Source organism: Puma concolor, chromosome A3 (assembly GCF_028749965.1).
Source record: "Puma concolor isolate L17-30 chromosome A3, mPumCon1.1.hap2, whole genome shotgun sequence".
Classification (NCBI taxonomy): Eukaryota; Metazoa; Chordata; class Mammalia; order Carnivora; family Felidae; genus Puma; species Puma concolor.
The window spans coordinates 35,813,523-35,826,503 of record NC_141669.1 but is presented as its reverse complement, the minus strand read 5'-3'; the positions used below and the strand labels follow the sequence as shown (position 1 = coordinate 35,826,503).

Sequence of the window (12,981 nt, the reverse complement as noted above, 5' to 3'; positions counted from 1 at the left end):
GGTCCTCGAAATTACTCATCCTGGACCAGCTGTCCAGCCTGTGACTACAGCCAAGATGGGCATAGGGCAGAGGGTGGGGGGTGGAGGGCATTACTGGGGGCAGCCTCTACCCACCTCCACAGGCCCCAGAAGTTCCCCCCGGGCCCCAGACTTGTTCAGTCCACCCAGCCAAACCAAAGCTATGCTGTGGGGGGACTCACGCCCCCCCCCGGCCCCCAAAAGTGGCTCAGCCAACAACCAACACCCGTTACTGTTCGAGACCATCCCTTGAGGCTCTCACCTCCCACCCTCCTGCCCACTCTTCCTCCCTCCCTGGAAGGAATTCTCATAAATATGGTTTTCTTCCCCTCACCACATTTCCAAGGATATTTTAATAACCCTGGAGACTGCGTTAAGGGCAACTGGCCAACCAGGCCAGTCCTTACATTTTCACTGTTTGTCGGGCACAGTCAGGCCTAGGATCCACGGCGGACGGGAGAGTTAACCATCACAGCCCACAGGGAGCTTACATTCCAGTAGGGGACAATGACAAGGAGCAGACAGGTAAGTGAAATATCCAGGATGCTAGCTGGTCATAAGTGCTGAGGAAACTTCCAGCGGGAAAACGGGATACATGTTAGGAGGGGCCAGGGAAGGCTCAGCACACGGCCACACGGATGCACACTGGGGGATGGGGGCTGCAGGGTGACCTCGTGCTCTGCAGGTGGAGGAAATCGGGCCCAAAGTCTGGAACACAGGAAGCAACACCATCCGCTCCAACCAGGTGATTGAACTCACAAGCAGCAGAATAGGCCATTCAACTGCGGGGGCTGGGTGACTCTTGAACCATCCTTGCCTTCCTTTACACACTCTCGAGAGAATAAGACCTCCTAGTGCCCCTGCACCCCTTTCCCACTCTTCCTGCCCATCTCTGGCCCAGGCCAAGGTGTGCTGGCCCAAGAAGCCCCCACTTTCACCCAACCTCTGCCATGTTGCCTGGCCCCATTCCCTCTGCTGGCAACTGTGCAATCTTCTCAGTCTCTGGGGTTCTCCCGGGCCCGGACGTTCAACCCCTGGGTCCTGCTGCTGTGGCGGCTGCAGAAATCCTAGAGGTCTCCAGAAACGGCCCTCCTTCCCGCCCTCAATGGCTCCCCTGCCATCAGGCCGGGCAGCCCTTTCCCCCACGCCTGCCCAGAACAAGGGTTCTCCCCACCCTGAGGGGCAAATGGGTTTCATCTCGCACAGCAGCTGCTGCTGTTGGAGGATGCCTGGCTGGCACTGCCTGTGGGCTTGTCTCAGTGCATAGGGAGTTCTGGGTTCCAAAGCTGACGTCTGCCATGCACACAGCAGTAGAGGGGTAGGTATACACATGCTACATTTAACACATTCACCTGAGGACCTTCCCTTCCCAGCTATACCCTGGAAAGAGCTTGGCAGAAGCTCTTGGTGGGAGAGGCTTTTGGAGCCCAGGGAAGGAAGGGGTGAGGGAAGGTAGAAAGAGCAGACTCCCTATGCCAGAGGGGGCCATCTTCCAGGGCACAGAGCCCACCCTCCTTCCATCAGGCTGCTGAGCGGTGACTCAGGGGGCACCGGGGACCAGGGGTTCTACTAGCTTACCTTGAAAAGGACCTGGACTTTGAGAGGAATAATCAGACTGGCCCTGCCACTCCCGGGCACTCTTTCAGGACCTTTTCTACACACGTCTACCTCTCAGCACACCTCTCCAATCCTAATGTAGTTAACCTACCACTTGAAATGGGGGGAAACTGAGGCTCAGAGAGGTTTGGCGGTTTGCCTGAGGCCACGTGGCCCACAGGCAACAAAGCCAGGTTTGACGACAAAGTCAGTACCCTTTTCACGTTGCCAGTGGGATGATCCAACCGGTGTGCTCTCTCTACCTGTCCTCTCTCTGACCGGCCGCGTCTAGGCTCCCACACTCCTGGACAGGTCCCTGCCACCACCTCCTGGGATGTCCTGGTGCTTCGCCCGCACCGCAGGACAGTTCTCCCGCGCCTAGCTCAGCCAAGACCAGCATCGAACCTTCCAACAGAATTTCTCTAGGAAACTCTGGAACACAAAACAAAACAGAACGATTAAGCCCCCACATCAGAGATTCATTCCCAGAGCACAGGGGCCCCAGCCTTAGGTGACTAAGGCCAACGCTGCCCCAGTTTCCTGGGAAAACGCACGCAATCAGCAATGTTGCCTGGTGCGCTCTGTGCCGGGCTGTGAGGGGAGCACAGGCACCCCCTCTGCCCTCAGCTTCCGTCGTCCGAAGGCGGAAGGCACACGCACCGCAGCTGGGGTTAACGTGGGCTTCCTCTCTCTGTGTCATTCTGGTCCTGACCCTATGGCAGCATGGTTTCTCCAGGAGCCCTTCTCCCAGGGGACCTCACCCACGTCCCTTCCCCTTCCCCACCTTTTTTTTAATGTTTATTTATTTTGGAGAGAAAGGGAGAACTGGGGGAGGGGAAGAGACAGAGACACACAGAGAGAGAGAGAGAGAGAGAGAGAGAGAGAGGGAGAGAGAGAGAGAGAGAGAGAGAGAGAGAGAATCCCAAGCAGCCTCCACGCTGTCGGCACAGAGCCCAACCCGGGGCTCAATCCCATGAACTGAATGGTGAGACCATGACCTGAGCCGAAGTCAGACACTCAACCGACTGAGCCACCCAGGTGCCCCTCCCTGCCTTTCTTTAGACCCAACATAAAACAAGGGCTGGCCTCTGCCACACCACAGGCACGTGTCCACCCCCATGCCACCAGCCCCCAGCCTGCCATGGAGGAATGTCTTCCGAGGCGGCCCTTCTGAAGTTCACGCCGGTGAGATTTTGCTGGGACCTCCCTGCAAAGGAGGTGGCTGACGTGTGTTACGTGAGCCTGGGGTAGGAAGGGGATGGAGGTCATAGGGGCCCCCAGAGGAGGAAGCCTGGTGGGCGGGAAGGGGGAGTTGCTTCCTAAAAATGGATAGGTAGAAAAAAGCAGGGGTGAAGTGGGGACAGGAAGCCACTGACTGGGCCCCTTTCTCTCCCTGCCCCTGCTCCACGGTTCTTAGGGCAGAACCCAGGACATGACTTGAACATGCTCCAATCCGACCGACTCCTTTATCTGACAACGAGGAATTTGAAGCCCAGAGAAGGGAAGGGATTTGCCCAAGGTCACCGAGCAATTTGATGGCCCTACTGGGACCATGACCCAAGCCGCTGGACCCTGGCCAATGCTTCAGAAACAGCTGAGGGAATCCTTCCGGCAGTCACCAGTCTTGCACCCACCATAACTCCAGCTGCCAGGCCAGCATGGGATGGAGAGGCCATAGCCTGTCCAAATTTGTAGCCAGGACAGCAGTGTCACAGCGGCACCTGACCAAGAGCACCGGGGACCTAGTGGAGCCTGGGAGGGAGGGCTGGATTTAACCCTTGCCCCCCCCCCCACTTCAGTGTCCAGGGACCCCAGCAGCAGGCTCAGACAGCCTCCCACGCTCCCTGTCTCCCAGCTGCAGCCAGCCTGCGGTGGGAATGGGGATGACAGGCACACCGGGACTCCACACTGCCACCCACACTACCATGGTCTGGCCCTCTTCCCTCCTAAAGCAGCCCAGGCCCCCACGGGAGCAGAGGTAGTGGCATTCCATCTGAGCCTTGGCTGCCCTCAGGTTGGAGGGCCCACCCCCAGCTCCAGAAGGGGCCTGCCCCCTCCCCAGGGAAATCAAAGATTAAGACCATTGCATCCTGGGGCTGGGGCCCAGCACCTTCCCCCCCCCAGCCACCAGAGCGCCAGGGACCCCAGAGGGCTACAGCAGGGCCAGAAATAGCCCCAAACTGCCAGGGAGGGAGGCTCTTTTTTAGTCTCTAGTATGTTCTGGTCCCCTTGCAACCACAATGGTCCATGGAGCCTGCAGGTCCCATGAAGAGCCAGGACCGTCCCCAAGGGGGAGGCAGAAGTCAGAGGTTCAGCAGGAGGCAGAGGGGACACTCAGGGAAGGGGGAGAAGCCTCTGAGGACCCGGAAGTGGGAAGGGCCAGGAGAGGAGGGGAGAGAGGAAGGAAGGGGGGGGGTAAAATCCCAGGGGGAGGGAGTGGGTATTAAGGGGGGAGGGCACTCTTCCTTTTAAATCACTGCTAATCGATAGATGGCCACAAGGCCACACCAAGGGCAGGAGCCTTTGGCCAAAGGCCAGGCGAGGGTGTGAGAAGATCAGAGCCGGCAAGCCCTGGGGAGGGTGCAAGCTGACATCCAGGCTCCTTCCAGCCCTGGCGTGCTGACAACAGCCGTCCCCACGCCGGACGGAAGGACGGACGGATGCAGGAGCACGAAGAATCCCAGAATCTAATTTTAGCTGAGTGCTCCCGCCTCTCCTGCTAACAACCGTGAGCAGAGCTTCCCACCCCTGCCCAGCTCCGGCTCTCACGGAGGTACCCGCAGGCAGGGAGATCACCCCCCACAAAGCCGTGAGGTCTCTGCTGGGGGGAGATCCTCCAGCCAGCACAGGGCAGGGGCTCTGCCGGGCTGGGAAGGCCCGAGGCCTGCTTCCCCACCCTCGGAATGTGGGTTTTCCAGAAAGCTGGGGGCAGGGCAGAGATGGAGCCTCAAGCTAGGTCAACCCATGGTTGACCATGGAGTCAACCCCTCGTGGGCAGGCAGGGACAGTGAAGCCCCAAGAAGAACCAAGCCCTGCTTGGGCAGCCCGACAAATGCAGACAAAGGCAGACAAAGGCAGAGCATGACCCCGGCCTCCCCAGCACCCCCCCACCCAGTGCGATTTTCACGGGCACGAAGTCCCACACCAGCCCTGCCGCGCACAGCGACCAGGCCCTCCAGGCAGAACGCCTGGCCAGCAGCGGGGAAGCGGAAGATCGCCGAGTACCAGCTTCACCTGGACAGAGGGCTCTTCGGGCCCAGCCAGCAGCAACCCCATCTGCAGGCCGTAGCTGAGCGAGGTCTCACATCCCGTTCTCGGCACCGCCCCCCACACACAGAAAAGGGAGGTCACGCGGAGGATGGGAGTTGCAGGGGCCTAATGACCTCACAAACTCCCTCCCCCTTGAGCTCCACCTTGAGCCTTGGAGGCAGGTCAGTCGGCCCTAGGGGCACAGGTGCCTTTTGAGCAGGCGGATTGGGGGTGTCCCTCCCGCAGAAATGTTCCAAAGAGGAATTTCCAGCGGACCTGAATTTCTCAGCAGCTGGCCCGAGGCAGAGGCTGAGATTGAACTCCCTTTCAAGGGTATCCCCTGCGATCCAGGGACCCAGATTCTTACACGCTGAGTGAAACTGGAGGGGAGATGTCTTCCGCCGCTTCTTTAACGGCCTTCTCGGTTGGTCCCTCCCTTTGTCAAGGTCGTCCTAAGACAGAAGCTAGAAAGGTCCGCAGAAGGTAGACGCGCCCTGGCGAGACAGCTCACATCCACCTGGTGAACTGCCAAGCCTCCCTGCTGCCTTCTGTCCCCCCACCCTCACCTTCAAGGTGTTTGGGGGATTATTCCTGGGCGGAGGCGTGCTATACCGCCCCCCCCCCATCTCTGCTGCTCTGAGCCCACCTCCTCAACAAACTAACCCTCAGATGGGCTCAGGGTGAAATCAAACGTAGGTGCTGTTCACACAGAACAGCAGGAATGGGGGGGGCGGCGGTAAGAGGAGGAGAAGGCAGCCTGGGAGCCGGGGGTCCTGGGATTGAGCTCCAGCTGCACCACCTGTTAACTGTGCGACCCAGGACTCTGATCCTCAGACTCTGAGGATCTGAGAACTGCATAAAGTAGCACAACGGGGATGAGCCCAGCCCTGGCCCTGGCACGCAGCCGGCTGTCAGGGGACGTTTCCTGAACCCGTGCTGTCATTCCTTGAGTCTAGATGCTATCCCTTCAGTGTGAAGGCTTGGAACGGCAGGCACGGTGACAGGGCAGCCACGTCTGCCGCCACGTGGCTGTGGGGGTGGGGGTCCAAGGCAAGCCATCGCTCCCTGGGCCTCAGTCATTTCTTTACTAAAATTCGGGGTTTAGACTGAGCTGTCAGGAATGGAAAACCTGTGAAACACATACCATCACTCACATAGTCTGCAGCAGTGACAGGCACAAGCAGCCCATCGCAGCACGGCCGCCTGTCGATTCCAGCCAGGTGCAGTTGCGGAATCCCCGAACGGCCAGCGCCACCGAGAGAGAGCTGGAACCACAACTCTTCCGCACCTGCATTTTAACGCTTTGTGGTTCGGGGGGCCCAGCCGGGTGACCTGGGGCCTCAGTTTCCTCCTTGGTAAAAACGGCCACACCCAGCAAGGTTGGGAGAATTAAGGTAACGTGTTCAAACTGGACTGCCAGAAGTCCAGCTCCAGAAGGGCTCATTTTCTGCCACCAGCGCCAGAGACTGGGCAGGGAGCTCTTCCCCCAGCCACAGGGGCCTGCCTCCCACAGACCCTCAGGTAAAACAGTGTGGCCCAGTGGAAAGAGCTTGCAACTGGTGACCTCTGTCAAGCCGTCACAGCTTTCTGAGCCTCTGTTTCCCCTGAGAAAAATGGGCAGATCCTTCTTTTACGCAGTGGGCATAAGGATTAAACAAGGTAATCGGACGAAGTGCCAGAAGACTGATTGGCTCGGTCAATGGAAACAAATGAACTTCTTTAATCTAACCCCATCAAGCCTCCCGGCTTTGGCGCTGGGAACGCAGACGGGTAGGAATTGCTGGCAGCTCCTCCCGGGCGAGTGTGGCTTGTTTGTTTGTTTGTTTGTTTATTTATTTATTTATTTTTAATGTTTATTTATTATTGAGAGACAGAGCATGAGCAGGGGAGGGGCAGAGAGAGGGGAGACACAGAATCGGAAGCAGGCTCCAGGCTCTGAGCTGTCCGCACAGAGCCCAACGCGGGGCTCGAACCCACAAACCGCGAGATCATGACCTGAGCCGAAGTCGACGCTTAACCGACTGAGCCACCCGGGCGCCCCACCGAGTGTGGCTTTCTTACCAAGTCCTCGATGAAGCCCACTGTCCCTCCCCAACGTTCACCAGTGATGGTAGATATGTAGGAGTCTCCATCCGTTGCCCATGGAGGAAGCCATGGCCCCAGGAAAGTGTGAATCCTGTTTATGGGAGATGGCCACCCACCACCAGACCCTGGGGCCTCACTGCTCCTCCCTTTGCCCTTCCCTCCCAGCCCTCGCGCCTCCCTGGGTCCTGCCCCTGCCCCCAGCCTGCTGGCCTCCCTGGCCCTCAGAACCGGGCCAACCTGATACGGGCCCCAGAGGCTGCCCTCACGGAGGTGGGATGGGATCCCCGACTCAACTCCTTACCCAACTCACATGGTGGCTCTGGGGCCTCCGAGGCCTCCTCTGGGAAATGAGATTGATAGGAGTGACGTCCACAGGTCCTCCAGCTCTGATATTCGTAACTGAATCTTAGCGTCAAAGAGCCTGGAGCAGAGCGGTTCTATTCCACTCTTGCCCTCGCCGAAGACAGCAGCTGAAAACATTCTGCAGAGTGACAGTCCTGCCTTCCTCCCCGTGTTCCTCCCGCCTCCCGTGGGTGCTGTCCAACTACCTCCTCTGGCCCCCAGCTGCTGCACCTGACCGCGAGGCGGGGCTGGCTTTAGACTGACTCTCAAACTATCACAAATCCCCCAAACGCACCCTTGGCGCGTGCTGTCCTCTGCCCGAAACACCTTTCCTGTCTTGTTTCTTGGTGTACCCTTGCTCTTCCCCCAAGACCCAGCCCCAAGGCCCCCTCCTCCGGGAAGCCCTCCTTTTCTTCCCTTGCCAGGCAGCCAGTCTCAGGCTTCTCTGGCCACTCTCGTCCCACTGACTGGCAATGATAAGGGACGCGGAATGGACAAAGCAGACAGGCAGGTGGATAGGTACCAGGTACCTAGGGGAGGAAAGGGCAACTGGCCCTGGGAGGGAGCCCATGCTTACAGATGCTATTCAAGTAGCTGAGAAATAATTACTCCCGGCAGCCCTTGGGCAACAAGGACACAGCTTGCTTATTACAAAATATCCTTTATTGATAAAATAGCTCAGACTTAAAAAAAAAAATACCTGCATATCACAACAAGGGGGCCACAGGCAATAATTGCAGGAGTCTCCCGGGACACACGCAAGACCAGTCAGCAGATGTCACAAGTCAGCCACTCCCCTGGGCCCAGCCTCCCCAGCCTCCCCCCAAGGCAATGCCCTGGCCTCACAATGAGACTGTAAGAAGGAGCTAGACAGCCCCTCTCCCCAGAAAGGACTCTCTTTGGTCTCCTCCATTCTCTCCACCCCAGAAAGCTCTCCAAATCCGGCCGGGCCCCTCAGAGTGCCAACAGTGCCTTGGCTGCTCAGCCCTACCCCCCATGCTAGATGCCCGCTGGCTTAATGCTGAAGCCAGGAGCTCCTTGGAGAAGACTGGAAAACATCCTTCCAATGCTCCCAAGTCTTCTGGGTGCTAGGTCCTGGGGTTGGGGAGAGAACCAGGAGAGGAGAGGCCCCTGGAGCCTCATCAGTGGGGTGAAGCAACATGGCTGGGTCAGAGATGGCCAGCCGGCCCCCACCCAAGGTAGGATCAGTTACACATCACAGGGACCCACGTGGGGCTTGGAGAGCCGCCTGGGCGCTCTGGTGGAAGGCTCCTGAAGGAGTCCACAGGGCCCTCACTCGCCCGTTCCAGCCCCAGCGCCTGCCTGGGGGCCCTGTCACCCACCACAGACTCTCATCTCAGATTGTTCTGATGGGGTGGGTATTTTGGGCCATCTTGGGGAAACAATTTGCCTGCTTGATGACAAAAGACTTGTCCCCCGTTGGGGGGGGGGGGGGCCCAGGCCACCGAAAACCCTCTCGGTGTCGCGGGTGAAATGTCGAGGAGCTGTCATGCAGCATAACAACTAAACCCTTGCAGGCACAAGAACGTGTTCTCGAAGAAATCCTTTAAGTGAAGTAGTTGGTTCTCTCTACCATTCCCCACTTCCAGTTTGGGGTAAGAATTCCCGCACCCCAGGCGCAGAACAAAAAGTCTACAGGAAGACAGGTGGTGGTAAAGACAGAGAAAGGGGATTTTTATATCTCCAAATAATCATATTTTCTGGTTCTCTAGTGCGTTCCCCCACGGAGCTCAAAGCTTTCCGCAAAGCCTTTCATCTCCCTGCAGCAAGTAGGCGGCAAGCCATTGTCGCCAGGTTTTTGCAGGGGGTGAATGCTAGTGATCAGGGATCTCCCGTCGAGGCAGAGGCCAGACCTCCAGACCACCCCACCAAGGCGAGGCCTCTGCTGGCACACACCCGCCTGCCAGAGGGCTGCCAGGTAAGGAAAACGATTCCAGAGAAGGTTCTGGCCTTTAAAGGAGCTACAAATCTAAAGGTAGGGGGAGAGGGAAGAAGGACCAGAAACAGGGCCAGGCCGTTAACTCCCCACCCAGTGCCTGATGGGGACCATGGGCGCCCAACGTGGATCCCTCGTTTCTGCCTCTTCCTCCTCAGCAGCGGGTCCTCCTGGGAAAAGTGGAAGGCTGGCTTCCTGCTCTTTACCCGGGGAAGATGAGAAACAAAAACGCCACAAGCAAGTGACCAGCCAGGGAACAAAGGGTCCTTAAGGAAGGAAAGCCCACCCATGGGCTTGCAGGGGTCTGGGGCATTGGGAGAGAAGTGCTCTATCTGGCCCAGCCTTGGCTATGTTCAGGAAGGTCCAAGCCTCATCCGTGGGCCTGTGTTCACGGGGGTAGAGAAGATGTCCCCCCACAGCCAAGCCAGCAATCGGAGGCCTCAGCTGGACCCCTGTGAACAGCACCCCGGCCCCTGCCCCTCCCAGGGGGCTCCCAAGATGAAGCCTGCAGGACCCAGGCAGGGACCAGAAAGCCCCAGGGAGGTGGCCACATAAAATAGGGCAAGAATCAGAGTGGCCCTGGTGCCGCCTGGCACCAACCCCACACGGGTGGCGGGCAGGTGGCTCACCATGCCGTCTGGGTCCACTGGCGGCAAAGGATCCTTCGGAAGGCACGGCGAAAGTCCTGGTTAAAGATGGTATAGATGACGGGGTTCAGCGAGCTGTTGCAGTAGCCGATCCAGAAGAAGAACTGGAAGAGGCCATGGGGCACCTTGCAGTGCTGTGGGCAGATGGCACCCAGGCTGTAGCTGAAGAAGAAGGGGAACCAGCAGAGCACAAAAACGCCGATGACCACGGCCAGCACAAAGGTGAACCGCTTCTCCCGAGTCAGCTGCGCCCGCCGCCGCCACCACTGCCCGCTCGAGGTGCCCACGCCCCTGCCCAGGAGCACCTGGCCACGTAGTGTTGCCAGCACCCGGGACCCCTGTGGCTGCTGCAGGGGTGGGCTACAGGCGGAGGCAGGAGATGCTGGCAAGGCCTGAGGCTCACACTCTTCCTCCTCCTCCTCAGCTTCTTCCTCTGGAGATGCCCCACAAACGCCTTCCTTCCGACCCTGGCCTGAGTTGGGAAGGGCTGACCAGCTGGGTGGCAAGGCAGGGGTCGCAGGATCTTCAGGGGTCTCCCCCTCCTCCTTCTCCCCAGTGGGCTCGGAGTGACCATTGGCCTCTCCAGAAGCAGCCAGAGAGGCCAGGGTTGGCATTTTGGTTGAAGTTCCAGTAGGGACGGGGCGGGGCTGCTTAGACTCACCCTCCCTAGGGCGGCCCTTGGCCCTGGGACCTCTGCGGTGGCTGCGCTTGGCGATCAGGTAGATGCGCAGGTAGACCAGGATCATGATGAGGCAGGGTGCAAAGAAAGATCCGATGCTAGAGGCCAGGATGTACCAGGCCTCTTGGTTAAGTTTGCACTGCGGGCGCCCACGAGGCTGGGGCCCCTGGTCGCCCTTGTAGATAAGCGGCGGCAGGGAGATGACAGCTGCGATGAGCCACACGGTGAGGATGATGCACTTGATGCGGCGTGGGGTGCGCTTGGAGTTGTACTCCAGCGCCCGACTCACGGCCCAGTACCTGTCCAGGCTGATGGCGCACAGGTGCACGATGGACGAGGTACAGAAGAGCACGTCGAGCGCCAAGTACACCTCACACCACGTGCGCCGGAAGTACCAGTAGCCCAGCAGCTCGTTGGCCAGCGAGAAAGGGATGATGAGCGTGGCCACCAGGATGTCGGCGGCGGCCAGCGACACTAGGAACAGGTTCTGCGGGGCGCGCAGCGAGCGACTCGTCAACACAGCCAAGATGACCAGCGCGTTGCCAAAGATGGTGAAAAGGATGAGGAACGTGATGACCGCCGCGATGGCCGCGGTGGCCTGCACCGAGTAGGGCTCCTGGTGGTCCATGACGGGGCGGGACGCGGCCAGAGGGGTCGCTGCTCGCCCAGAGCGTGCTCAGCCGGAGAGGGTACTGTCCTACGCAGCTAGTCTAGAAGGGGGGATCGACCCCCTGGCGGCGCACAAGGCGCTGGAGCCCCATGGCCAGGCCGAACCCGGCCAAGGAGACGGAGGGATGCCTGGGGCCAGCCACCGCCCTCCTACATCCTCTTCCACCGACACCCGGCGTCCCTGCCGTCCTCTCCGGAGAAGTTTTCCAAGTTGTCCCGCTGCCGTCCCCGCCCCGCCCGGGACCGGGGGAAAGTTGCGCCCTCCCGCTACGAAGCTGCTGGACGCACGCTGGGACCCGGGACCCGGCAGGCCCGGCGTTGGGGGGAAGGGGGGCGCGCCACCGGTTCTCGGAGGAGGCGCAGCAGCCGAGGCGCCCGTTCCGCTCGCTGGCTCTGGCCGCGAGCCGCGCTTGCAAGCAGTCCGCCGCGCAGGGGAATGGGAGGAGAGCGAGCGCGCCGGAGGAGGGAGGAGACGGGAGGCGGGAGTAGGAGGAGGGGAGGGAGGCGGGGCGGGCGGCAGACCACGGATGGGTGGAAGGTGCGCCTAGCGGGAGGACCGGCCGGCAGCAGCCCGCCCTCCTCGAGGGCCTCCGCCCTGGCGCTCCTACCCCTTTGCCTCCTGGCCTCCGCGCCACGGAAGGCCAGAGATCCGCGTCTGGGGTCTTCGGGACTCCGGGAAGGACGTTTGCAGAAGTGGAAGGATGGGTGCGCACGGGGCGCTGGGACCCGGGAGGGTCCTCTCTTCCTGCAGACCGGGTCCGAGCACCAGGATCTAGGACGGTGGGCGCCAGCTGATCTCTCCCCGCGCCGCCCAGGAGCCCCAAGGAGAGGGTGGGTGGGTGGGTGGGTGGATTGGGGCCACCGGAACATAATGAACCACCCCCTCCTACCCGGTGCCCGCGAAGGAAGCCGAGTAGGAGTTGGGGGAGCGGGAAGACTGCCTTGGAACCCCTTCCCCAAATGCTGTCTCTCCCGGAGCGGATTCCGTCGGGCTTGCGGAGCCCAGGGAGGCGCGCGTGGCAGGTTGCGAGCGCCCCCTGCCGCCGCCCGCGTGTGGCGATAGTCCGCGGCCAGCCGGGAGACCCGCGTCCTCGCCGCGTTCTGGGGGGCGCACGGAAAAGGCTCCCAAGGTCGGTGGGGCAAGCCAGTGCTCCAAGATTTAGGACTTCAGTGTTTCTGTTTCCCCGCAGCTGCCTCGGTTTCCTCCACTAAGGGCAAAGAGGTAAGAGGAAAACTGGCTTGGACTCCACTCTCAGCAGCAGCAATGGAGACTCAGGCAAGGGTGGGGTCTTCTTAACACAGCTCAGAGAAAAAGTAGGTGTCAGGGGAAGCTATGAAGGGAGAAGCATCCCTTTGTGTTTTGACACCACCCCCCTCCATTCCTGCACCCCCCACATATCTGCTGCACACCCTCTTGGAGTGGCTGTGGAAGGAGCCCCGTCTGGCACCCTCACCCTACTCACTCTCCCTGTGGCTGCTGCCACCAGCGTCAGGCTGGGCAGCCTCAAGGGCACATTTTTTCACCGCTTCTGGAGCCCCTGACGCTATAACCCCAGGCTAGAGCCAGGCCCCATATTTATAGCCCACAGCTCTGCATGACATCCTCTGTATAAATAAGCCTCGAGCCACTGCTGAAAGTGGGCCTCCTCCAGAGGACCAGGCCTCGAGACAGCACGCATACTGCACCTCCCTTCCTGACTGTTCCATCTTCACGGGACCAGGGAATGACCGCTCAGTGC

General features: G+C 60.0%; 1 protein-coding gene across 2 annotated transcripts; it reads right to left on the bottom strand.

Moving 5' to 3' along the window:
• Positions 1 to 334: 334 nt before the first annotated feature.
• Positions 335 to 11,699, bottom strand: ADRA2B (adrenoceptor alpha 2B). 2 transcript variants are annotated; one of them, XM_086700489.1, is made up of 2 exons: positions 9,877 to 11,699; positions 335 to 2,046 (listed from the first exon to the last, which is right to left on the bottom strand). In XM_086700489.1, coding segments are annotated over exons 1-2 (1,326 nt in total). In that variant the 5' UTR covers positions 11,202 to 11,699; the 3' UTR covers positions 335 to 2,045. The 2 variants fall into 2 exon arrangements, with proteins under 2 accessions (XP_086556615.1, XP_025783138.1); XM_025927353.2 differs by lacking the exon at positions 335 to 2,046 and having other exon boundaries at positions 7,932 to 11,699.
• Between the last annotated feature and the right edge of the window lie 1,282 nt (positions 11,700 to 12,981).

What these genes read in the sequence shown, in the direction of transcription:
- ADRA2B (XM_025927353.2), bottom strand. Translation starts at nt 11,201, where the DNA reads ATGGACCACCAGGAGCCCTACTCGGTGCAGGCCACCGCGGCCATCGCG.